The 27999-nt window shown below is 39.6% G+C and overlaps 1 protein-coding gene across 15 annotated transcripts in view; it reads left to right on the forward strand.

Moving 5' to 3' along the window:
* The first annotated feature begins 15092 nt into the window (after positions 1–15092).
* The window catches only part of LOC129720388 (netrin-B-like), a 214373-nt gene continuing 201466 nt past the window's right edge, over positions 15093–27999 (forward strand). The window contains exons 1-3 of one of the 15 annotated variants that reach the window (XM_055671879.1): positions 15158–15216; positions 15512–15536; positions 15624–17387. In XM_055671879.1, the coding sequence (XP_055527854.1) occupies positions 16286–17387 (1102 nt within the window). In that variant the 5' untranslated portion in view covers positions 15158–15216; positions 15512–15536; positions 15624–16285. The other 14 variants (XM_055671895.1, XM_055671866.1, XM_055671858.1 and 11 more) reach the window with 14 other exon arrangements.

Genomic DNA, 27999 nt, shown 5'->3' on the forward strand with positions numbered 1-27999 from the left:
TTGAGGATGGTACCTTAAGAACCTTTTATTGTTCACTGGTACGTACCATACTGGAGTCTGCCTGTGCCGTGTGAGACCCATATTACAAGTTTCAGACCCAATGTATCGAACGTATGTAAAAGCTTTTTGTCCGAAACACTGAACTGTGTTGCCCGGGTGCGATTTTTGCATACAAAAGCGACACGACGTGTTTTGCAACTACCACTCAGTGTTATTGTTAGACAAACAGCACAAAGGGCCACGCTTGAAACACCGCACAGTGGAGCACTTAGAACATCAAACCTGATCAAAATTGTTTTGAAGGATTTTTGGACTGACAACGGATCATGGATCGAAAATATAGTATAATAAATAGTTGTGACTGGAAATTTGGAAAACCCACCTTTGAGTGATTTGTTACTTTTCTGATGATGTAGTTCGGATTCAAAAGTAGTTTCTATCTACAATAAATAGCTGAGCCTTTATGAATGAAACATAACTATTTTTTACATCAGTAAGGTTCGGGGTCAACACTGTTTCGTTTATTAATCAATCTGAGCACTCAATAGAATCTGAAGAGTCACTTGTATTATCATCATTGTCCGTGTACAAAAATTTCACTCGCAGCATTTGCATTGCTTCGGACGAAAAAGTTTGACCTTTTTTTTTGGATTTCTACCTAGAGCTCATAATCAAAGCATCCGAATTCAATAGCAACCTGTTGAGAATGTCTCAGAATACTCATCCATTACATGACAGAGGTAATGTAATCTAAGGAACTAAGGAAACGGCATTGCCGGAAGCTGAAAAGTTGAAATTTTTCGATGATTTTCACAATGATGTAACTCATGAGTTCGGATTGGTTCGGATGATCTAATACCACCTGTTTGACCAAAAATATATAAGCTTTCATTTGCAATGGACTGTTTACATTGAAACTCATTGATACTTATCTTACTTCATATAATACGACGCATAAAAAATCTCATTTGTAACATTTTTGTGTTTTTTAAAAATGTTCTCTAGCAATATCCAGACCAATTATAGGTCTTCCAAGTTTACAGATTGATTAAGCTAACCTTCTTTGACAATTTCCATAGTTGGTTTGATGATAAATCACTAGTTGCACTTTATTGTTTTGAAAAACAGTGAACAGTATGGGAGTATCGAATGCAACAACAAAAAGCTAAAATTTTATCGATTTCAACCAGCTGTAACAAAAGTAAACAATATTTCTGGATGCTCATGAGCTGTCAAAAGATTCAGTAGATATCACGCTTCGGAATAAGATTTTGTAGAATATGGTTAATAAACTTTTGCTTTTTTCACATTTGATCAGGTTTCTACCTAATTTACTCCTATGTGCACCGGACCAATTGTTGTATTTTCGGCCGCGGCTTTAGCTTCGAGGATACACTGGTTTCACATAAGAAATAATATCAACAATTGCCACTCCCCTTCTTTCTCGTTGAATTCTACAAAACCTCGATAAATACCTCTTTGGAAAAATTAGTCCCTCTTACAATAAAACTATACTTTAGGCTTCAAATGATGGGTGTCAATTTGGAAGGAGCATCAAACGTTCCTATCTCACGCCTCCACGAGTTATATGATACAATAGACTACCAGTGTAAACAAGGACACAACTGGTTGGCGTTATCTGGGCCTTGTTGTCTGTTCACCAAGATAGTGCGGATCACAACAGCGTCTAATCTCCATGTTAGGAGCGGCTGAACAACGTACTGGTGTCAGCGTGGAACTCTAAACAGGGGGTTGGGGAAGACCAGTCGCCCCGCAAAACACCAAACGTCGCAAATATCGAAAAAGTAAATACGGATCTAATAAAACCGGACATACCTAGGAGATGAAAAAGGACTACGATTGGAAACTCCGTAAATGGAAATTGGTGTACGCGCAGATGACGACAGACTTCCAGCCTCTGACCTCCACGAGGTTAGAAAGGAGATCGGCCGGTTGAAAAACAACAAAGCCGCTGAAGCTGATCAACTCCCCAGCGGGCTGTTGAATCACGGTGGTGAATCACTGGCTAAGGCGCTACACTGGGTTATTGCCTCGGAGGAGATAGTACCGGAGGAGTGGATGGAGGGTGCAGTGTGCCTCATCTACAAAAAAGGCGACAATTTGGATTGCTGCAACTACCGTGCAATCACGCTGCTAAACACCGCTTACAAGGTACTCTCTCGAATTCTGTGCCGCCGACTATGACTGTTTTCGAGGAATGTCTTGGAGCAATAACAAGCGGGACTTAGGGTGCCCACGCCACCACAGGTCGATATCAGATGCACGATTACGGTTTCCCGGATAAACTGACACGGTTGATCGAGTCGGCGATGGATCGGGTGATGTACGTAGTTCGAGTTTCAGGGACACTCTCGAGCCCCTTCGAATCTCGAAGAGGGTTACGGCAAGGTGATAGATTGCCGTGCTTGCTGTTCAATATCACTTTGGAAGGTGTGATACGTAGGGTTGGTATCGACACGAGTGGCTCGGTATTTAGGAGATCTGTTCAGCTCTTTGGCTTCGTCGATGATATTGATATTGTAGCACGAACCCTTGAGAAGCCGGACGAATTGGACTGGCCATAAATAGACAGTATCAACCTTTCACCATGCATTTATATTAGCGGTTATGAATCGGAGTGGTAGACGAGTGTGTGTAACCTGGGCTCATTGGTGGCTGCTGACAACGACACCAGCAGAGAAATTCGTCGAAGCCTTATGGCAGGAAATCGTTCCTGTTTTTGACTCCAGAAGACACTACGCTCGAATTAAATCCGCCGCCACACGAAGTTGACCATCTACAAAACACTTATCATACCACTGTCCTCTACGAATCAATTAACGGGAATGCGGAGTGAAGACAACCTCCGCGTCTTGCTATAAAATTAAAAGCACCCGTATCGAAATGGAGTTATATATCACCATCAAAATTCGTTTCAGTCACGTCATATAAATTAAGGAATGGTCGCAAACCTGACGATAATCATCTCTAAGCTTTTGGCGCCAACACCTAGGTATACACTACCCGTCATAAGTTTGGAATCGCTGTACTGAGTATTACAACACCCAGTTTGAATATTGCAACACCCCGAAAAGTTTAGCATCACTTAAAATGGGCAGATTTATGTAACTCTATCTTTCGATTCTGGAAACCTAGCTAGCTGTGGTCTTCAGCAAAGTTGCTCAGGAGGTCAAGGGCTTGTAACTGGCCCCAGTATAGTGCGGAATTAAGCCGCAACGCCGCGCTAATGTGCATGTAGTTTCGAGTGTTTTGAACGTTATTTAGCTCAATAATCCCGTTATTTAGAGAGTTGCGATATTCAGCAAAGTTACTCAGGAGGGCAAGAGTTTCTGGTTGGCTAAAAGATTAGTTCGGAATTTTTCTTCAATGTGCTGCTAGTGTGCATGAAGTTTTTAGTGTTTTCAACTAACTCTATCTTAAACTCTTTTTAGATAGTTGCAATATTCAGTAAGACAGTAACACTTTTTATTCACGCGATTCTATAAGCACTGAGATTGTTTACACATGACGAAGTTCAACCAATTTGAGTGTTGACAGTTTGATCACTTCGCACAATACGTAAGCTTGTGTGTGTTTATTATAAAGAAATGCTTTCATTTGAGGAGGTTACAACATGTAGCATGCGACTGTGTTGGTATGTTGACAGTTTGATCACCAACATTCACAACCCGTTTTACATTTGGGAAAATTGACGATATCGCGACTAAATTGATTTGGTAATCAAATTAGGGGTAAATTTGGTAATCGGCTGCAAACAGTTGCAGTAGACATGCCTTTTATCCGATGTTGAAGGATTTGAACACCACAGAGGGCATCTCGTACTACACCGAATTGTAATGAAAATAGAATGGATGGAATAGTTGGGAATAGGGATGTAACGGATATCCGCATCCGCATCCGCAAATGCGGAACATCCGCATCCGCAAATGCGGAACATCCGCATGAAAATTGATATCCGCATCAACATCTGCACCCGTAATCACATATCCGCATCCGCATCCGCATCTGCAGATGTCTAAAAAGTCACATCCGTAACATCCCTGGTTTGGAACACACATGCGGCGTTATACTGTATTTCGACATGCTTGACCAGAACTGGTGGCACAAGCCGAACACCACAACTTTGTGGGTAGTAATGATCACGCGATAAGTTGAAGTCTAAATACGAAAAACTGCATGCACCCTAGCGCTGCATAGCGGGATAATTCAGTATTAAATTGTCTACCATGTAGAAGCCTTAAGGGGGGACCCTACTCTAGAAGGTCGAAAAATCGTGAATTTTCATTTTTTTTTGGCTGTCTAGAGTAAAGTGAAGTGTTTGGCTATTTTGGCTATTGATTAAGGTATATTTGAAGATGTATTTTCCATGTCGTGAATGTAAATATAGTGTGTATTACACTGTTGGCAGCTGGGAACGTGGATGCTCTCTCTAAATCAGTACCTAACTGGTAGTAAGTTTTTCTCAGCTTCTAGTAGACTGATCGGGCTGAAATTTTTTTTCAGTCTATAGAAACATATTATCTATCTTGTTACGTAGCCGTTTTTGAAAATTCAAAAAATTGCCAAAATGGTGGCCATTTTAGTAAAAAAATGTTTTTTTTTCATGAAAAATCACTATTTAAAAAATCATAAAACATTGAAAAACTCAGATATCAAAAAACGGCTACGTAACAAGTTAGATAATCCATTTTTACATGTTAAAAAAAATTCAGCAAAATCGGTTCAGTATATGCTGAGAAAAATTTACCACCAGTTGAAAAAACATGGTTTCTAGAAAAACGCGTTTAAAGTTTTAAACAACGATGATACTGTAATCAATGAAGTAAATTGTTTAGAAATGTGTTACTTACTATTTCCTTGGACGCAGAAGATGTATCCGGTACAATATTAAAAAAAAAAAAAATGGCGGATGAAATATGGTGGAACAAAAATTTAAAAAAGGTATTTGAGTAAAAAAATAATGTATTTGTATATTTGGCTCAATCAAGTATGTAGACAAATCAATATAACGTATGGGTCGTACCCCAAATTTCACCATCATTGAAGTTTTGATTATAAGCTATATTTAGTATAAAAATCTTATGTTAACGTAAACTAAATCGATAGGGGTGAAATGGTCACCTTTAGGTGGGGAGAAATGAGCACACCTTGTCACTTAAACTTACCTGAAATTCATCTCAGTAGACTTGTGAGTTTGTCTGTTTCCATAGTCAGTGTTTGTTTACAGTGATGGTGCGAACATATATTAGAAAATCCTTGAGACCGAATCGGTCAGAAAAAGGGACTGCAGGCAGAATTTGGCGCCATAAGGCGAGACGGGACATTCACGAAACAAGCCGCCAAATATCACGGCATCCCGCGACAAACGGTGGCCCATTAGTTGTACTTCTACACAGTTTCAAGATATGTTCTACAGGAGTGCTCAGCTCATTGTGCCCCACACATCGACTGATTGCTTGTTTTGATGCATGAATCTAATTTGTGTTTTTCACCATTATACGATAAACTTTTCAATTTGTGAATAGTGTACCTTTAATTATAGATAGTTAATGCAAGTTTTGCACTGTAGACATTTTAAAAGTTTTGTCGTTTTCCATGCTTAAATCAGCAACCAAGTTAGGGTGCTCATTATGCCCCTATTCCCCCTATGCACAGGAGGAACAATGGGTTAGTGTCTTTCACCATTCGATAAAACTACTGATTAATCCTCTTCAATTTATCACACTTTGTGTGTGTGTGTGTGTGTGTGTGTGTGTGTGTGTGTGTGTGTGTGTGTGTGTGTGTGTGTGTGGCCAATCAACAGACTACAAGAAAATTCGTACAATTACGCACTTTATGTGTATGTATGTGTGTGTGTGTGTGTGTGTGTGTATGTGTGTGTGTGTGTGTGTGTACATGTATGTATGTGTGAGTTCCAATATGTCGGTGTAAATATATTTGTGAGTTTAGGTCCGACTAAACGTTACTTGTTGTATATATTTGGTCAGAAAATGCGCGTGCATTGTTCGAACAGAGCAACATAAAACGTCTCCGCTAATTCTCTCTAGGTGATCCCATACTTTTAGCTGTAACTTTTAAACGCGATTAGATATCAAAAAAATTCTTTTGGCACAACATTTCTGAATGTGTAAGTATTCCAAAAAAGCAAAAAAAAAAATTCGATTTCTTCGACTTTCTAGAGTAGGGTCCCCCCTAAAGCCTCAAGTTTGCTGAACACCGCATCTTTCTAGCAGGTCGGAATCGTGAAATTAGTTAAGTTCAAAATACGACACATTGTGTGCCCACTAGTGCCACATAGCGGTAAAATTTCACACTGAATTGGCTACCATACAGTAGCCTTTGACCTCCTGAACAAGTTTACTGAAAACCGCAACTTTCTAGGTTGTCAAAAACACGAGATATCCGCCTATTCCAGGTGATGCTAAGCTTTTCGGGAGGTGTTGCAATATTCAAACTGGGTGTTGCAATACTCAGTAAAGCGATTCCAAACTTATGGCGGGTAGTGTATATCCCGAAGTAACAGCGGAAGAAACTCAGCTCTACATCTCAGAAGCTGGCTTTCGTGGGATATTCCCAGGACCACTGGGCGTTTCATTTCTTGAACAAAACCACTCGAAAAATCTACATCAGCAGAGATACCACGTTGAATTCCATTACAACCTGAGGCCAACAATAGTAGAGACACTCGATGATGATAACGACGATGAAGGAGAGGAAAGTTACAATAATGGCGATGGAAGCGATAATACCTTTGTTGGAGGCGATTCGGTGCCAAGAAAACGAATCACAAACCATTGTGAACATCGAACCACCAAATGGGCCACGACGTTTGAATAGTTCCGCCAAGGGAATCCAGCCACAACGTTGCGGAAAGAGCACCGGTGTCACTAGCAACAACACCGAAGAGCCAAAAAATTGTTCCGATGCAAACCGGTCATTGAACATTGGTAAGTTTTGCCTGAGCTGCCGTTTCATTTACCTTATATCACCATACGAGCGCTGTGCAAGTTATACGTGGCCGAGCAATGGTAATGTAAGACCAGAGCACTATCTGTGGTTTCAGCCCCAGGTCTTGCCGTACAGTGTTCTACAAGCCCAGACCGCTAAAGTCTAGATAGCGTAGTCTAGTTGAGCAGACCATTTCAGATTCTAATCCAGAATATTCCAAGATGTTTCAGTTATACCCCATTCAATAGCGAAGGAGTGATTGAATGCATTCTTGGCTGGAGGTTTAGTGGGGTTAATACTGGGGAGGTACTAGTTGTTTGCAAACGTTTAAAACGTTTAAAACGTTCAAACGTTGCATCCCATTTTCCCCGAAGGACTACGTCATCGGTATAACCAATGACATCATAGCCTAGCTGCGTTAGCTTTGTTGGGAGAATGTCTACCACCAGTTAACACGACAGTGGAGAAAGACCTTCCCCCTGAGGATACCCTTTCACTGCTTCTACTGTGACAGTTAAATCCCCCAATACAGCTGTCATCTTTCTGCTCGAAAGCATTGCTTGGATCCAGCTCATTGTAGTATTTTCGACTCCTTCATTTTGTAGAGCCGTGTGAATTGATGCAAAGGACATGTTATCAAAAGCTCCTTCAATATCAAGAAAATCGAAAACCGCTGTCTCTTTACATTTTAGTGACTTCTCGATCTTCGTCACTAGGCAATGTGAAGCAGTTTTAGTTGGTTTACCCTGTTAATAAGCATATTGATTTTTGTGCAAGGGTAAGCCCCTTAGTAAACTCACTGCGGTTGTGGTTATCCGTAGTTTTTTTCATCAACCTGGGAAGAGTTGACGCTAGACTTATAGATCTAAAAGATTTGAGCAATGTTTTGTTATTTTTGTCCAACTTTGGTTAAAACATTATTTCGACGTTTCGCCAGCTGATTTAGAGTAAAGCTGGCATGGTGAAATGCCATCCGGTCCTGGTGACTTCATAGGCTCTGTAGCTCTTCAATGTTCGATCCGGAGGTCACTGTTGAGCCAGGAAAGTGAATTTTTATACGCTTTTCTTTGATAGTGACAGTCATACTTCCATCTCCCGTTTACCATTGCCTATGACCATTCGTATGATCTTTGATCATCGCTTTTTGCAGTTGCGTTACCTTAGACAGAGTCTGAACGTCTTCACAGAATCGAGCTCCTTTTGGCTTTGCGTAGCTCATCGTTCTTTCTAGTGAGGGGTGCTCTATATGTATCCCAGTTAGACATGATTTTAGGCCTGTTGAACTAGCTTCCCGACGAAGTTTGCTAAGAGTTTCGTTCCACCCCGACACATAACGGTAGACTGTTTTTTTTAACAGACAGTTTGAAGTGAAAGCTTCCGTGATCCTGTGCTGTAGGTCACTTGTTGCGATGACCAGTTCAACTAAAGTTCGAATATTTATATAGTAGCATGTCCTTGAGTGAACCGAATGTTTCTGAAAAGAGTTCCATTTGTTTGTTTTAGAATTCCTGAATAGTTCTTCTCTAAGTGGAGTTGTCTCAATGTCAAATCTGATATGTTTATGGGCGGATAAATTGGGTTTATCAGAGACATGCCAGTTTTTAACCCTCTCCGCTATCATGGTTGCAATGCGCTACATTGAGTGAGATCAAAGACTTCTTGTCTAATAAAGTTAGTTGGTTCGTTTTGTACATTGCATGCATTACAGTTGTCAGAAGTATGGTATTCAAGCAGGTACTCACCTCGTATCAGACTATGTAGTGCGCGTCGGCTTCGCAGCCGACGATGAGTTGCTTTGTTGATGCTTTGGCAGTACCGCACTCGGTCGGATTATTGTTACAGACATCCAGTGTTTATGCTGAGTTGAAGGCATCAGCTTTTTCCAAAGGCTCTATTGTCTATTGAAGCTTTAATGCCTTGATAAATATTTGATCGATTTGAGTATTTCAGTTTAGTGTCTGGACAAGGATGATTTCCAAATATTTGGCTACAGTGGCTTTATTTCATTTCCTTCCAACCGCAGTGCAGGAATAATATTTTTCCTTTTTCAAGTGAAAAAAGCAATTATAATTGTTTGTGAGAGATTCACACTAAAACACACTGGCCTGCACAATCGAGATGTAAAATTCAGGGCAGTTTACATTCTGTTTTTCCTCAATCAAACCCACTACGGCGTTTAAAATACCAATAACTTTGAAGCATCTTTCACTCAGGCTTTGAAGAAGATCATCTACAACTAATGATCACAACAAGGATGATAAAATCCAGCCTTGAGAGCATCCTTTAGTGGGTTCCTCTTGTTAGAGATGTGTCATAGAGTTGAGCAGTTGTTTCCCGATCTACCAGCATGGATCAACTTTAATGTTTTCCTGTGGCTATCCATGGATTTTTACATTGTGTTGTAAGATGCATTATCCAATGCTCCCTCAATATCAAGAAAAGCTATCAGGGGGATTTTTTGGGTTAAAGAGATTTTTCGTTTTATCCTACTAACATGTGTAAAACGCCTGTGGTTGATTTCTTATTTTATGAGTATTTTGAAATTTACCTGATGAATTGGCTCTCATATAATTTTATTTTATATAATGTTCAATTAGTTTTCCAAAAAAATTAGAACGATGGACATGAACTAATTGACCTGAAGGTTTCTGGAAATGTCTCATCCCGATCTCTGGCTTTTGGTATAAAGATAACTTTAGTTTGTCTTTAAATAGTAGGTATATACTTTAGTATTTGACTCACCTTACAAATCCCCGTAATGATTACGGAGCATAACGGGTTGTGTTCCACCCACTCGTGAGATTTGTACGGTTGAATGTTTTTTGAAGTAGAATACTTCTCTCAGGAAGTTCGGCTACATAGGGATGTGAAATGAAAATCTAAACCCGAAAAAAGTGAAAAATATGTCCAATTTCAAATGCTTATAAATCGGTTAGTATTCGATGGATTTCCTTCGTTCTTGCAGCAATAGATTGGAAAATCTTCTAAGATTCTTCCCAAAATAAGATAATTGTAATTTTATTATTCACACTATTGAACTATTGAAAATAGTCAAGCCTTGTCAAAACGAAAAATTCGACCTCTGATTGGTCGTTATATGCTTGCTTCCCAAGCACGGTCGACAGGATCATATACCTTGCAATTGAAAACATGCTATTTGGCCTATATAAGAGCCTGTTTCAGCCGGAGCCGCTCATAATAGTTCTAGACAGCGACAACAGCAGTCGTCCTTCCTTAGCAGCAGCACTAGCCCTGTGGTTGGTCACCACGTCTCAGGAGCAGCGCGGTTTTTCTCAGCGTGTGTCGCCAGACTGCCATTATTCCCCCCGTGTTGGGGCAGCATGAAGATTGCCATCAGGAAATCCAATTTTGAACATCAAAATGCTTTTTTGAAGGCAAATAAACAAGTCATTGAAAGTTAATAATTTTTGTCAACGCAAGGAAGCATTCTGTGTTGCATCCTAGCAATTTAAATTTGTCGCACCCGTCTAATTTACTGAATGTGAAATAGCTTCCACAGTGCATGTTGTCCGTGTATCTTAATTCCCCCAATGTTAGGGCATCTCAAAGGCTGTTATTAGCAACCGATTTTGAACCGCAAAATGCTTTTTTCAAGGCAAATAAAAATATAATTGAAAGTTAATAATTTTCTGGCATCAACCCAAGCAGACATTCTGTGCGGGATGCAATCAAATTCTGTTGTAGTTGTCTAATTTTCACTTTATTTAGTGAACCCCCCACTGTAGGGGTAGCGCAAAGGCTGCGATCAGCATAACCGACTTTGAATAATAAACTGCCCTGTTAGAACGCATTCACAAAAACAGTTAGTTCGACTATGCAGAGCTAATCTGAAGTCGATTCAAACAATCAGCAGTAACAGAATTTCGTCGTCTCCCAGCTGCCAAGTTGCAACATGATTCAACACGCAACAACGAGCAAACGAAATCGCTTGATGTTACAAACCGCAATAAGATACGGGTTAAAACCGTTGCGTGTGTGAGAGCACCATCGGTGTTTATTCGCTGGATACAAAAATCAAATGCGAATTGTGGAATAATTCGTCTAAAGAACATAAGGAAATGGTAAACCTGAACTGAAAGGCGTGGCTTATTACGTAGCACCCTTCGGCTATAAAAGAGTGTTTTTGGTAAAATCAGCTACCTTAATTAGTCGGAAGGTAAGCTGGCTGGACCGTCCACAACGTTGATAGCAGTAGCAGCAGATATCAGCACTCAGCAGTAACAGACAATAGCAGCGGGTTGCGCCTGTGGCTGCCTTCAAATTAAACAAATCACTTGCCCTGTGGTTGGTCACCACGTCTCAGGCCTCTGCCAGGCTGAACGCCAACGCGAGCATTCGGGCGAGATTTTTGCCGTACATCAACCGGCACTTCCTCTAATGGAAAAGTTGGATCATTTTGTTCAGAAGAATATTACTGTCGGTAATGTTACAGGGATGCGATTGCATTACATCCGATATGGAATTGAACAATTGTTCTTTTGAGGACAAATAAAACACTTAATTTGAAGAGGTATTAGCTTTGGGTACCAGTAGCAGTATGGTAACAGCCTCAGCGGTAGGTGCAGCCGGTACTTCCCTAAGGTTGATGTTATAAGGAAGTAAATGGAAGCGGCACGGCGAAACAGTTCAGGTGTGCTTAGACGCGCGTCATTTTTCGTTGTTGATATTCCCCACATGAAACGACGTGCTTTCGGTAGATGTATTTGCCAACACTCACTCCAGTAAAGCTGTGTCTAATTTTCAATGTGAAAACACCATTCTATTGTGTTGGCCGTGCGCATTAGATCTCTGCCAGGCTAAACGCGAAAAGCGGCGCGAATCGATTCGCCCGACCGTAGGTTAATGTACAGCCGTAAGTAGAGCTGTGTAAAAGTATTCTACCTCAACCTTGCGGTCGTGCCTTTGCACACAACCCTCCTGTGATTTTTTCGCTCATTCCACCGTCTGAATCACTTTCGAATCTGGACAATGTATCCACCAATAATTTCTCTTCTTCTTCTTTCAGTTTTCGTACTGAAGCCTTTGCTGTCAGTTCGATTGTAGCAGGGCCAGTTGCAGCGACTATATGCCCTATGCACTAATAATTTCTCAAAAAGTGACATTGCTTAAAGAAAAAAAAAATCACAGGAGGGTTGTGTGCAAAGGCACGACCGCAAGGTTGAGGTAGAATACTTTTACACAGCTCTACTTACGGCTGTACATTAACCTACGGTCGGGCGAATCGATTCGCGCCGCTTTTCACGTTTAGCCTGGCAGAGATCTAATGCGCACGGCCAACACAATAGAATGGTGTTTTCACATTGAAAATTAGACACAGCTTTACTGGAGTGAGTGTTGGCAAATACATCTACCGAAAGCACGTCGTTTCATGTGGGGAATATCAACAACGAAAAATGACGCGCGTCTAAGCACACCTGAACTGTTTCGCCGTGCCGCTTCCATTTACTTCCTTATAACATCAACCTTAGGGAAGTACCGGCTGCACCTACCGCTGAGGCTGTTACCATACTGCTACTGGTACCCAAAGCTAATACCTCTTCAAATTAAGTGTTTTATTTGTCCTCAAAAGAACAATTGTTCAATTCCATATCGGATGTAATGCAATCGCATCCCTGTAACATTACCGACAGTAATATTCTTCTGAACAAAATGATCCAACTTTTCCATTAGAGGAAGTGCCGGTTGATGTACGGCAAAAATCTCGCCCGAATGCTCGCGTTGGCGTTCAGCCTGGCAGAGGCCTGAGACGTGGTGACCAACCACAGGGCAAGTGATTTGTTTAATTTGAAGGCAGCCACAGGCGCAACCCGCTGCTATTGTCTGTTACTGCTGAGTGCTGATATCTGCTGCTACTGCTATCAACGTTGTGGACGGTCCAGCCAGCTTACCTTCCGACTAATTAAGGTAGCTGATTTTACCAAAAACACTCTTTTATAGCCGAAGGGTGCTACGTAATAAGCCACGCCTTTCAGTTCAGGTTTACCATTTCCTTATGTTCTTTAGACGAATTATTCCACAATTCGCATTTGATTTTTGTATCCAGCGAATAAACACCGATGGTGCTCTCACACACGCAACGGTTTTAACCCGTATCTTATTGCGGTTTGTAACATCAAGCGATTTCGTTTGCTCGTTGTTGCGTGTTGCATCATGTTGCAACTTGGCAGCTGGGAGACGACGAAATTCTGTTACTGCTGATTGTTTGAATCGACTTCAGATTAGCTCTGCATAGTCGAACTAACTGTTTTTGTGAATGCGTTCTAACAGGGCAGTTTATTATTCAAAGTCGGTTATGCTGATCGCAGCCTTTGCGCTACCCCTACAGTGGGGGGTTCACTAAATAAAGTGAAAATTAGACAACTACAACAGAATTTGATTGCATCCCGCACAGAATGTCTGCTTGGGTTGATGCCAGAAAATTATTAACTTTCAATTATATTTTTATTTGCCTTGAAAAAAGCATTTTGCGGTTCAAAATCGGTTGCTAATAACAGCCTTTGAGATGCCCTAACATTGGGGGAATTAAGATACACGGACAACATGCACTGTGGAAGCTATTTCACATTCAGTAAATTAGACGGGTGCGACAAATTTAAATTGCTAGGATGCAACACAGAATGCTTCCTTGCGTTGACAAAAATTATTAACTTTCAATGACTTGTTTATTTGCCTTCAAAAAAGCATTTTGATGTTCAAAATTGGATTTCCTGATGGCAATCTTCATGCTGCCCCAACACGGGGGGAATAATGGCAGTCTGGCGACACACGCTGAGAAAAACCGCGCTGCTCCTGAGACGTGGTGACCAACCACAGGGCTAGTGCTGCTGCTAAGGAAGGACGACTGCTGTTGTCGCTGTCTAGAACTATTATGAGCGGCTCCGGCTGAAACAGGCTCTTATATAGGCCAAATAGCATGTTTTCAATTGCAAGGTATATGATCCTGTCGACCGTGCTTGGGAAGCAAGCATATAACGACCAATCAGAGGTCGAATTTTTCGTTTTGACAAGGCTTGACTATTTTCAATAGTTCAATAGTGTGAATAATAAAATTACAATTATCTTATTTTGGGAAGAATCTTAGAAGATTTTCCAATCTATTGCTGCAAGAACGAAGGAAATCCATCGAATACTAACCGATTTATAAGCATTTGAAATTGGACATATTTTTCACTTTTTTCGGGTTTAGATTTTCATTTCACATCCCTATGTAGCCGAACTTCCTGAGAGAAGTATTCTACTTCAAAAATGGCAAAAGGCACGAAACATTCGAACAATGCCACAATAATCAAAATTAGTGGTCGCAGTGGGGTCCATACAAAGAAGAGTGAAGGAATTGATTGTGGTACCGGTTATAGGCTTCATCTGGAGCTTTATTTTAACAATTAATAGTTTTCCTTTAGTTTTTTGTGTCAGTCGTTTGTTAATAGTTTTCTCTTTTTTATCATTACATTAATATAAAACATTTCTAACTGTTGGACCTGCTAAAGTTTCCATATATATATTTCTCTCACTTGCTTCATTTTTTTTAAACAGCTTTCCACAGCCATTATGACTTAAACTGCTTAGTAATTATCCAAAATATGATTTTTTTCTCTTGAAGCGTTTTAGACAGCCAGGCTTCATTTGCACGGCTATGCGTCGTGTCAAATGCTTCATCAATCACAAATAAAAATTTTGTTTGAACCGTAATGCAATATCCCCTGGTTTGCATCAATAAAAGATCCGTCGTTCCAACATTTTCTCCACTCCCTGTACTGCTGTATACAAAACATCTGCTATCACTTTTAATACAATTCGCATCTGCATTTCATTCATGAAAAACACACCAACGGAGTGAGACGCCCACAACAACAGACACCGTTCCTCTCTTTCACTCACCCACATCGCCAATGGGTGGAAGTGCACCCACTGCGAAGCGAACATGAGGAAACTTTACATACAGGTGAGCAATGCTGACGATCTCACTTCGAGCGGGCATCTCACCATTTCTCTTTCCGCTCTCACAACCACAGGTTTTGTCAGAGAATGAGTTCCCGCGGTGAGCACTTATGCTATGCTGGCCGTGCTACAGCCGGCGCTGCTGCAGACTCCGCGTTTCGACCGATTCGTCGTCGAGGACCTATGCTGAGATTGTTTCCTTTCTCGCGGCTCAGTTCCGACGGTGCATCGATAGTGGGAAGTGCTCTCTCCCCGGGAAAAAAGTTTCGTCAAGCGTTTCGGTTTCGAGTACGGGTTTTTTTTTGTCTTTCTGCTATACGGTTGTTGTGTACGGACCAGAGTGGCCAGGCCAGGGGTGCATTGTGTGTTGCTCCTAGCTCTGAGCAGGTTTTGCACTCAGGACCTTATTGATGGGTCGCAATGAAGTTGTCGAATCGAAACGAAACAAGCGGAAAACAGAAGGATAACTTGGCTGACGTTTAGCGTGCTATTTTTTTATTACGACGAATAAGTTCAAAGTACCGGAGACTTGCTTGTCATACTCTGCAGAAGAGTTTTGTAAAATTGTTTTTCCTTCATAAAGTAAAATTGCTTGCCACTGGAGGGAGGTAACGAAGTGATTACCGAGTGCCAAGTGATTTTATGCTTTCAGGTTTTTTTCTTCGATTGCCAAATGAACCTAATTTGATTTGCAGTGTATAAGGATACCTTCCCCCTCCCAGCAGTTCACGACTCTCACTTTCGGTCGTCTGTGGCGTAACAACGATAAAGATCTGGGCGAAGGGAGATTTGTATCGGAGTAATCGCAGTGCAGTAGCAGAGCGAAGCAAAAAGTTGTGTGAAGTGAAACGACGATATATATTTATAGCGTAATTCTCGTTTGTTTTGCTTTCCTGTGACCGATCTGGCCAAATTGCTGTTTAGATTTGTTCTTTTTTTTTCTCTTGCCAACGAGAAGGAGCGGCGTGCCCCTGGTGTATGATTTCATTAAGTGTTGTTTTTCTCATTCGTCTCGTTCTGGTTTTATAATTAGAAGTCGCTGAGGACTTCTTTCCTCGCATTTTTATTTATTTTTAATTACCCTCAGTTTTATTGTGTAAACAAAGTTGTATTTTCGGGTGTTTGACAAACCTCCAGAGAAAAGCCAGCATATTTTGTTGGTTGTAGGGGAAAAGGCGGAAGACGCGGTGTGATAGAGTGCAGTGCTATAAAATCCAGAGGAAAAAAGTGAAGAAAGTTACCTCGGCCGGGGAAGTAAGAGTTCAACAAACAACGGAACACGCGCGCGATAAAAAAAAAGTTTGACGAGAATGTGAAGAGTTCGAGTTCCAAGAAGAAACCGTTAAGTAGAAGAACAATGATGCAGCTTAAAATTCGCTCCTTCTTCCTCTTTTTCTGTCTGTACCTGGTTGGTACTGCCACCAGCCATCGATCGTATCTGCGAAGTTTTCAAACGCAAAACGTTATCGATCCATGCTACGATGAGGATCGCCCAAGACGCTGCATGCCGGACTTTGTGAATGCCGCCTTCGGTGTTCCGATCGATGCGTCTTCCATTTGTGGCAAAGAAAAACCTACTCGGTACTGTGACTATAAAGATCAACAGGCACGAAACGAGTCGGTGTGCGATATTTGCGATGAAACAGATCCTACCAAACGGTTTTCGCCGCTTTCTCTGACCGATGTACACAATTCTAACAATGTAACATGCTGGCGTTCTGAGCCCCGCGTAGGTTCGGTGGATCCTGGCTCACAACCGGACAATGTTACGCTAACTCTCTCGCTGGGTAAAAAGTTCGAACTTACCTATGTCAGTCTAATGTTCTGCCCTTACGCCATTCGACCCGATTCGATGGCCATCTTCAAAAGTGCGGACTATGGCAAAACATGGCAACCGTTTCAGTTCTACAGCTCTCAATGCCGCAAACTCTATGGACGTCCCATTCGGGCTACAATTTCTAAGACCAACGAGCAAGAAGCTCGCTGCGTTGACCACAACCGATATAACGCCGACGGCATACAAGGATCGCGGATTGCGTTTAGCACCTTGGAAGGCCGTCCGTCAGCGCAAGACTTCGACTCCTCACCAGTGCTTCAGGATTGGGTTACCGCAACCGACATTCGTGTGGTATTCCACAGACTTCAGCCGCCAACCACCACGACAATCCTAAAAACTCAATCATCCGAGCAGATCAAGTACAAGAAGAGCGAATACATTTCGAAGGAGATTTTCACGCCACCATCGGCCGGCGTTTCCACCTACGCCCTGTCGGACTTCGCCGTCGGTGGACGTTGCAAGTGCAACGGGCACGCCTCCAAGTGTATCAAGGGAGTGGACGGCAAGCTGGAATGCGACTGCAAGCATAACACGGCCGGACGTGACTGCGAGCGCTGCAAGCCGTTCTACTTTGATCGGCCATGGGGACGCGGAACGGTGCGGGATGCGAACGAGTGCAAAGGTGAGTACGGGAATGTCGAAATCCGTCATCGGGTCGCGGTTAACGCTTTGCGTGGATCCGCCGCCGGTTCTGGAGTATGGAATTATGCTAATATTTACCTCGAAACTGACGATTATGTTCTTGCGGATGATATTTGTGCTCTTGAAGGGGGGGGATTATGGACATATATAAATTAGTACCATTGCCAACATTTCAACACAAGCGGACACGAAAGTGTTCATTCGATATTTTCATATTTAAAAATTGATAAGGGTCTCAGCAGTACTCATGAACGACCAAACAATTCGTCTTCTGGTGGATTTTACGTCAGATATTCATCCAAAGTCCATTATTTCATCTAAAAGTTTCAGAAAAACGTGGTCCTTCTTTGGAAGTAGTTGGCAACACTGAATGCAAAGTAGATACTGTGAGTTTTTCTGTCACTGAAGAGCCTAAGTGTGTTGACCATATCAGCCATATCATGATGGGGGAAATGACGTCCATCGTAGATTACGTAGTGCATATAATAGGAAGTGATCAGTAAATGTGATTTTTGAGTCAAGTATCACTAGGCCTTACTCGTTTGAATTTCTCTACTATCTGATCTTCTTAAGAAATAATAATGTTATGTTTCTTTTTCTGCTAAGATGCCTTTTTTACACCCAATATCAAAACTTTTTATCTCGTTACGGAAAATGTTTACATCTTTATCATTTTTAATTTCAATGAAAAGTTTAATATCATCGGTATAGAAAGGAGTTTTTACATGTTTAAGAATAGAGGAAATGCCATTTACAAAGAATATAAACAGTAGAAAGCTCAAGTGAGAGCTTTGAGGAACTCCGGAGGTTACCTGAATAGGTTCCGAAAGTCTAACTTTGAATTCGACTATTTGTTGCCGATCTGTCGAATACAATTCAATCCATTTCATTAATTGTGGATGAATTCCAATTTTTCGTTAGAAGCAGGGGTATATCATCATATTTTCCTTCATCCATTGCATTTAAAATGAAGCTAATAAATTTGAGTAAGTTAGTTATTATTGAGCACCCTTTGAAAAACAGTGTTGCGTGAAAGTTATTCTATTTTTCATCTGCTGGAAAACTTTTTTTTAATTAGTGCGTCAAAAAGGTATTCAAGAAAGAATGGCTATGCTTGGATAGATGCCGACCTGAATGTCGGAACTTTTACCTGAGTTGAACACAGGCACTAAAAGTGACTTTTAGAGAATTTCGGACTCCAGTGACATAATAATAAATCAAGAACAGTGGGAAAATAAGCTCTTTGGCTATATGTTTAATAAATGCTGTCGGAACTCCACCTGGTCCCGGCCTTTCAGACGCATCCAAAGCTTCTAGAGTATCTTCAATTTCAACTGAACTGACATGTTCAATCTTGAAAAAGTTGGAAAACTCAGGAAAGTTGGTGAAGAATGTATAGTCATGATCTGATTCCAAGAAGTTGTATAATTTTGTTCAGAATAATCTGCAAATAGAGAGTGTCTGTTGGGTTCTCCATTACTTTTTCATGCAGTTGCATTTTTGAAGGAAAATTTTCAGATTTCAACTTTGATTTAACATATTTGAAAAAAAAAAAAATTAACAAGATTTAAACTCTTCGAACATGTAACTTATGACATCGTTCATTTCGCCGTGTTCAGATAAGTTGATGAAGTATCACATTTTCTTGAGTTTAGTATTTTTATGAACTTTTTGTTTGCGATTTTTTAAGAGTGTCGACAACCGTCTGACGATAACGACGCTGTTAGCCTTTTTTTTCAATTAAAAATCATTTGTTTTCTTTTCTGGCACTTCAATTGTCAAGTTTAATGTAATATCATTCGAGTAGCGACTGACATAAAAACTGCTCGAATGCTTTTGCATCGATTTTGACAGCTGAGATGCTCGAAAGGAAACGAGCGTCACTATTGTCTGTCAATCTCCAATTGAAAATGATTTTGTCGAACTCTGTTTGAGATGTATTTACTATTTATGAAAGCTTACGAGCTTCAATTGAGTTTCGGTGGGTTTTCTGTACTATATAAACCAAATTTGTTGACATTTCGGTCTACTTGTTGCGAGTAAGAAAACCCGCCAAAGAAATTACAGTAGGAAAATTATTTTCTGAAGATGATCTATACAAGGGATAATAGATCGAAACATCAACAAATTTGGTTTAATTAATAAAATAAACCCACTGAAATCCAATTAAAACTTGACAAACTAAACCATACGGTGATCAGATCCAAAAAATTCATAATTGGTGAAAATTGTAATACGAGAGATCAAAGCAGACTAACTGCTGAAGAAATTTAAAAATTGATATACTTCAATTGGTTCAAAACTTATTGCAAGAGGGCTGCCATAGTTTTTCGCCCGACAAATTAAACATATAGAAGTTAGTTTCACAATAACCACCATAAGTTTGCATCACCCAGTTAAAAAACGATTAACATCACCTGAAATAGGTCGATATCGCGTATTTCCGACGATCTAGAAAGTATCCGGTCTTCCGCAAACTTATTCAGAATGTAAAAGGCTTCTGGATGGTGGATAGTTCAGTCCTTAAATTCACCGCTACGTGGCGGTAGTAAGCATGATTGATCTTAACTTATTTCATGATTCAAACTGCTAGAAAATCGCTAGAATGCTGAGTTCTTCATTAAAGTTGCGCAGAAAGTCAAGGGCTTCTAGCTGGTTGATAGCTCAGTGCAGAATTCCACCCTGAACTATTTGGATTCTTGAAATAAATTTAGTTCACAACACTCAAATTTAAACTCACGTTAGCGCCACGTAGTGGTCCAATTTCCAACCTGAAACCAAAGATTACCAAAAGTTTATGACCTTCTGAACGAGTTTCTCAAACATCGCAGTGTTTTAAGTGGTTGCATTCACGAAATAAATTTAGTTCAAAATACTCAAAACACTAGCGCCACGTAGCTAGTAACTGCATGGAGACTATTTCACCTAAAGTTAAATAAATAAAATTAAATTATTAAGTTTATAAATTTGAACCATGCCATCCGCCGACCACAAGTCCTCGACCACAAACAAATATGCTAAAGACCACAACTCTCCACGTCGTCGGAATCACGAGATAGAGTCACATAAATCCGCAGTAAATATTACGTGATGCTAAACTTTACGTGGGGCTGCAATATTCAAACCGGATGTTACAATACTCAGTGAAGCGATTCCAATAAGTATATATTAATTCCTCAACATCGGCTCCTTTAAGCTCGATACACCTTTTTTCAAACTGTTATAGTAAAATGCGCCGATTTTTTGATTCATGACAAACATTTAATTATCGAGCCCTTTCATAAATTTAGTTCGAGTAATTTATTGGTTCCAACTGACACGCGCTTTTGCATTAAATATGGTCGTTTTTTCGTTACGCACAAGTCAATTTACACTACACTGAGCCGCATGGAAGTGGTTCAGAAAAAAACTTGGAATATTTCCCAAAAGTGTGCTCTTTTATTGTAGCTCCGACTTTCGGATGCGTTATTCGCTGACCATCTGGAATCATTTTTTAGTTTTGAAAAAAAAAAACATTTACCTAAGGTTGACCACCCGGAAACGGTTTAGAAATAAAAAAAAGGTATCTTTTGAGTTGGTCCAGTATACGAATCGATCTTTAAATAGATAATATCTCTCTTGTTACAAAATACTCACATATTGTTACGAGAAAATTCCTCGACAAGCAGATCATCATCAACAACTTGAACAACTTTGTTGAAGATATGAACATTCTATGTCCTAAGATAATCGCCTTGCTCAGACTGGACATGTAGGTACAATTTTTGCTCTCAACGGAATGGCTCATGTACCACCACTTTTGCTCTCAACGGCTTAAATTTTGTTGGAAGATTTTCTTTTTGCTACAGTCATATCATACATTATGCTTGCTTGATATGGATTCTTCAGAGGAAGGTCAATTGACACTATTCCTTCATCGCTTTTCATCAAAGGAATAGAGGAAGATGTAAATTTAATATACAACAATCTACACTGATCTTGAGGCCGCCTTCAATCGTTGCTAGCTAAAACTGGTCGTTTACGTGCATCTCTACAATTTTTTGGACGACTGAGTTTCTATTTAGTCAGCTGTAAACGGAATATTAATTTCCGGAGAGCCGCAGGGAAGCAACTTGGGATCTTTACTGCACTCGCTTTTCCCTAGCGATATCTGTTTACTTAAGAGAGTGGTCCCACAAATACTGATCTCACAGAAGAAAAACCTAGTTTTTGCAAAAGTGGCAATTCATTTCTCTACATCGTCTCCTTTTAACTCGTTACACTTGCGATGTTCCAACTTCTTTAGGCCATCTAAGAAATACGTTTTCTGGAGGTCTGCAAATTGGCGATGATAAGCCTGTCATTCGAGTGATTTTTTAAAGTTATGAAACAAAATAAAGTCACACGGGGTTTGATACGGAGAATACAGTGGATTGGCCAGTAGCTCCTAGTACAATTCGACAAATTTGGCTATGGCGACGGCTAAACTGGTGCGTTATCATGGTGAAAAATCACTTTTCTTCTGCAAATGGGGTTGCTTTTTTCGGAAGTTCAGCATTGAATTGACCTAATAATTCGGTATATTAGAGCCTTGTAATCGTTTCGGCCTTCTTCAGGTAGATCACACCGTGTGAAAACGGTGATGGGCACTTCTCCGTCCGATGGGACAGTCTTGTTTTTTTTTTTTTTTTTTCGGAACAAGTTCGTAAAGTTCACTGTTTCCTTGGTCTCTTGTGTGTACCAAAGAATCCATGTATCGGATTGCGTTTGAACAGCTGTTCTGTAGTGGTCTAACGGTTGCGCTTGTTATCCAAAATGGGCAAACGCGTCTTTCTCATGTCCAAAATTTCATGCAGGAAATGACCCAAGCGGAAGTACCTAATGTTTCCAGTGCATCTTTAATCGACGGTCCACCAATACAAGATCGTAGATTTTTGTCACGTTATTCTCTGTGGTATCCGTGCCTCTTGAAATACCGACTGCGTTGAAACTCGTTAAATTATCCTTTGAAGGTCGCCATCGAAGGATAAGATTCACATTATCCAAGTGTTTTTTGTTTATTCCACTGCGTAATTTCTCTTCCTGAAAAGAGAATCGAATCACCGATCGATATTGTTCTTTTCCAATTTTTAAAAAATCCACGGATATGCTCGCTTTGATATAAGCTTAAAATTTGACTGCAGCCGTCTACGAAAATGTGATACACTGGATTCTCTTTTTACACGATTGATGTTTTCGCGCAAAAAAAGGATTGCGTAAAAAAAACGCGTAATTTTGAATAAATCGTGTAAAAAAAGATCACGTCGTTTTGATAAAATATCCATCACGTGTAAAAAATCGTTTATAATAAAATCACGTAAGACACAATCGCGTAAAAAAAGAATCCAGTGTACACGATAGTAAATCTCTCTCGCGATAGTGGCGCCTTTGGGCTATGAGGCTAAGTACTTACCGGAACGCCCTCGTATGCCTCGTGGAAACTTGCGTATGCTAATGATCTTGAAAACTTCGTCTTAAGAACAGTAGAAGACTGTGTTAAATTACAAGATTGCACAAAATGTTCGAGCAATAATGTGCATATAATCAACCAATCATTAACATGCAGAAATACTGTGTCATATTCGTTACAAGAAAGAAATTTTACATTGAGTGGATTTACGATATCAGTGCATACTTGCACAGTGGTCATCAAGGCAAAAAGATGAACTTTATTCCATAGCACCTTTCACACTCATCCTGGCTTAACCCATTCCCCGCGGGTGACATATAAACTTGAATAACAGTTTAACAACTATACTTGAAATTTCTAACGATGAAAATATTTTAAGCAGTTAGAGAGCAGATTGATCTTCAGCATGCAATATAGTTTGTGCCAATTTTGCATGCAGTTGCTGATTAATAGGAGTTTGAATGTCATTTTTCGAAGCAAAAACTGATTTCTCTCCACGGGGATAGGGTTAAGAGTGGCTTCAGAACAATTGTTTGTATGAATGGCCCGCATAATCGCACATTATCAGAAATTATGAAAGTTTACTATATACTATAAAATTTGAAACTATGAAACTTTGTTGAACAAATGAAAATCCTATCTTTATTACGTACAAAGTTTTAAAGTATAAAGTATGGAACTTACTTTAAATTTAGTTTTTTGTACTTAACTTTTGTTAGTTGCGTTTGACATAAAAGTGTTGTTTGGAGAACTTTTTAGGGCACACAAAATAAACAATTTCGCCAAAAACCATACATCTCCAGTAATTTTCGTTTGAAAGTTATATAATATTTTGGCTTATATTCTCGATAACTTTAAGAACGTATAGGTTGAAAAGGGGCAACTGGAACCATGATGTCAGTAAGCTTAAGCTAAAATAATATAAACTGTTGTAAGTTCCATTTGTTCCAATTCACCCCCCTTTGGTTCACACTGCACAGTGGATTCACAACTCTCATTTATAGCTCACTACTCATATGGCATTACCAAAGTCAACAGAAAACTAAGATGGATTGAGACGAGATCCTCGAATAGCACTAGAGCGTCTAATATTATAAAATTGAACTTCTGAATTTACCGTAAAACATTCAAAATTTTATCAAACTGCTATCTTTTACACCACTATTTCGTTCCCAAAAATTAAATGCAGAAAGTTTTGCAGCGGCAACTGTCGAAATCTTTTTATCTGTGGCATTCGGCAATCTTCTGAAGCCTCTTCTAACACATAATTGTAATCTCAACATGTGCCGTTTAGTATTGAAAATTACAAGATACTTGTTTTAAAACTGGTAACTGCAGTGATTTATTTATTTATTTATTTTTGGCAAATTCGTGAATATTTTCTATGTTTTTCACAGACATGGACTGTATGGAGTTGTATAAGCAACTTTTATCCTTGTACTAGAAGGCAAATTCAGCGAGGCAGAAATTAATTTTATAGAGCGCAGACATCGTACGAAATGCTGTCACAAACGTATGATTGGTAAATAAATTTAATTTGACACGGCGATTTTTTTTCAAATTTTTATTTTTTATAAATAGGGGAATCGCTCCATTATTCATTTAAAAAAACCGATATTCACGAAGAATGCACGGATTTAACAACAAATTTTCACGAAATATAATAAACAAAATACGCTTACATGCTCTTTGGGAATCGTCCAGCATTGGAACTTTAGTAAACTTAGCTTGATTTTTCACAACGCTTCCATACTCATCTCAAAATTTAAATCACTGCTCAATTATTCATGTCACGACGCCCCCATATTCATCACACTGTTAATCATGAATGAATAATACTTTCATGAATGAGCGTAGCCGCAATTCATCACACTGTTAATCATGAATGAATAATACTTTCATGAATGAGCGTAGCCGCAAACCTAGGTATCCTAGGTTACCTAGGTATCCGCTGTAGTTGTTTACGTGCAAAATTGGTAACCTAGGTAACCACTGCAGTGCTTTAGATTTATGTCAATTATGTCGGAATAATTCAATATTTTCAGTATATTTTTTCGTATTTGCGGAAACTGATTTGGTAACTTTTGATTATCTTCAACGAAGTGAAAACAAATGGAATTACATACAGTTGTTATTAAAGATTTGTAAAAATTGATCTTGTATATTTCTGCTTATTAAAGCTTGTTTTTGGAAATTTGAGGTGATCAGGTGAATAAATGAGTTTTCGAGTGCAGATGCCTGACTTTAATATCAAATTTAGAGCTTTCAAGTGAGTTTTTGAGGATTCTTATGAACAATCTGAAGTGGACTAAAAAAAATCCATTCCATGGATTAATAGATTGGTTAAGTTAAAAAACTTACGTTTTTTTCTAGTTCTCAATTGTGTTCTCATGTTGAGATGAATATATGGGCTGAGATGAATAATGGAGCGGTACTTCTATTACAGCTTGTTTTTTGCACGTTTTTCTTTGAAGGGGGGAGGGAGAGACTATCTAATTCTACGTTTTTTTTCAGGGGATGTTGAGATTTTGTGACTAAATGGTACGAGGGGGAGGGGTGTAAAAATCATTTAAAAAAATTTACGTCAAACACCACGTTAGTGATGGGGTAAAACTTGCCAAAAAAGTGTAACGCGTCTCGAAATAACGGTTTTTGTTTTTTTTTTTTCAATTTCTCCCCCAACTACGTGTATCAAATTTACGCCAGTTTTGTCAGCATGCGCTAGTATTCAAAGAGGCTGGTTTGAAATTAGATATCACATTAGATGCCAAGTAGATGAGTTTCAATTGAGAAGTGATATCGATTGATACTAGTTAAACTGTAAAGATTTAGTTTTGTCAACGATTCCGCTGAATATGAAGGCCAAACGTTTTCATGATCCCTATTGCAAGCGTTGGAAACCGCTTTGATTATTCGGAGCCTCTACTTGAACCTTTAGATCCCTAAGATTGGGGCTAATGGAGCAAAATGGTTGAAGTGTAGTTTATACTCAGATTTCATAGATAGAGATAAATTGATAGTTTTTTCGACCCACCAGCTAGATTGAACTGTAATTAAAGTACCTACTAAACATAGTTATAGCTTCAGTTTTCTTCATAGAATAAATGTCTTGGAAACAATCGTATAAACACAAACCATGATATAATTAATCACCTGCTAATTTCTACGGACCCTAATATTAAATTAATGTTTTATGATAGGAAATAGCAATTCCTTCTGAGGAAATTGTTTCTTTATTGTAACCGAACACGAAGTAAACTGATAATAATTCTGATGAAAAAGGCTATCAAGATAAAGAAGAATGAGAAATGTTAGTTTGAAGAAAACAAGTCATCAGTTTGTAACACAACCGTTGTTAGAATTGAACTTTTTTTTAAGTTGAATAACACTGATAAACACAGCTTTCACAGAGCTCAAAATGAATATAAAATTAAGAATTGTAACTTTTTAACCATTCCTGTGAAATTTTCAGAGACTTAAATGAGTTTCCTCGTGAGCAAACGTAGTACAGGTCGGACTCGATTATCCGGAGACTCGATTATCCGGAATTTTAGACCCGATTATCCGTTTTTTTTGTGTTCGTTTTTAATGTTTACTCCAAAAGTTTACCCTTACCATCCCTTCTTGCATATTTGGTACCATTTATGTCACTTCATGCCCGTTTGAAACATGTTCAAATTAAGTGAAAATAATCAATGTCCATTTTTTTTGCTTTTTTTTTCCTTCATTTCAAGACATTTTCACGCTTAGCCAGCATTTGAGTGTAGCCGCCCCACAGTTATGCATCGCCTTATTATAAATATTATTAAAATAATAATTATTATAGTTGCATTCTATTGGGCTGCTTAAAGCATTGTCCATTATTAGCTTCCAGTTTTCCTTAAATATGATTATACCTGAACAAATGTCTAACAATACGTGAATCACACAAATTTGTCGTAAAAATTGATTACTGCTGCGTCAGGTAGGTCGTCAGTAATCGACTGCAATACGAGATAACGAACCGCTACTAGCGGTGAAGAGCAATGTCTAGTGAATTCAGCGTGGGGTTTTGAACGGATAAATCCCTGAGAACTTGTTATTTAAAATGTCAGGATCGCTTGGCCAAACAATGTGTAATTTGAATTACAGTTTCACCACGTTACAGTTCACCCCTCGGTATTGTCAAAAATTCAACAACGCTCGTTAAATAACATTTCATGATAACCAAGCTCAAGTAAAAAACTAAAAAGCTAATAGTTTCTTGTGTACTTTCTGAAAGGTTACCAACCTGTATCATTTGAATATGAATAAGCTAGCGCTCACACATAGACACACAGGTTTGTTACAAGCAATAACAACAACTCTTTCTAACTGGTATCTAATTGCTCCTGACCTCCCGAGATATCGTATTACGTTTCCCGTCGAGTCTGAGTGTGCCCTTCGAATGCAGAACAATGCCGGATCCGATTTCAAAAAGCCCCCTCCGCCAAATGTGCTGACAAAACAGAATCAACACTCACTAACACCAGCCGCCGCGACTGGCAATCAAAAATTGTTCCCATTTTACTCTGTACGTAGAGCTCGGAGGGAATCAATTACTGACCAACTCCCGCGTGTGTATTTCTATGCGTGGTCCCACGAACGCACCTCTTTACCTCCGACTCGTCGGTCTGTTCAATTCTAGTACGGGAAGGAAGCGATTCGTGAGCAAATTATTTACCATCGACGGCAAAGCTAATTAAATCGATTGTCTATTTAACGGACCAGTATGGCTGAACTTCCAGCGATTTTCATGTCGCGTCACCGAATTTAGACCAAATGCATTACGCATCGAACCATGACTAACAACATTCGTCCGTCCCCCGCACCCGCCCGTCCGCTGGATGTTTGCTCAGTTTTGGTGTTTAATGTTTCAGGGTATATATTCATCATGTTTCGCTTATCGATGTTAGCATATCGCGCGCTGCCAGCAAACGGTGCAATCACTCTTCATCGACTATCGAACGCCGCGGGATACGAGCCAGCGACGCGACGGACGGCTTGACGGTCATTAATCTTGGTATTATTGACACGAATGAACATACACACAGCCGCTCAACACAGGTGGTGGTGGCGTTCGATTTGATTTGGTTTCATTCATTCATTCAATCAGCTAAGCTCAAATAGAATGTGAAATGCCTGA

This window comes from Wyeomyia smithii, chromosome 1, assembly GCF_029784165.1.
Source record: "Wyeomyia smithii strain HCP4-BCI-WySm-NY-G18 chromosome 1, ASM2978416v1, whole genome shotgun sequence".
NCBI lineage: Eukaryota > Metazoa > Arthropoda > Insecta > Diptera > Culicidae > Wyeomyia > Wyeomyia smithii.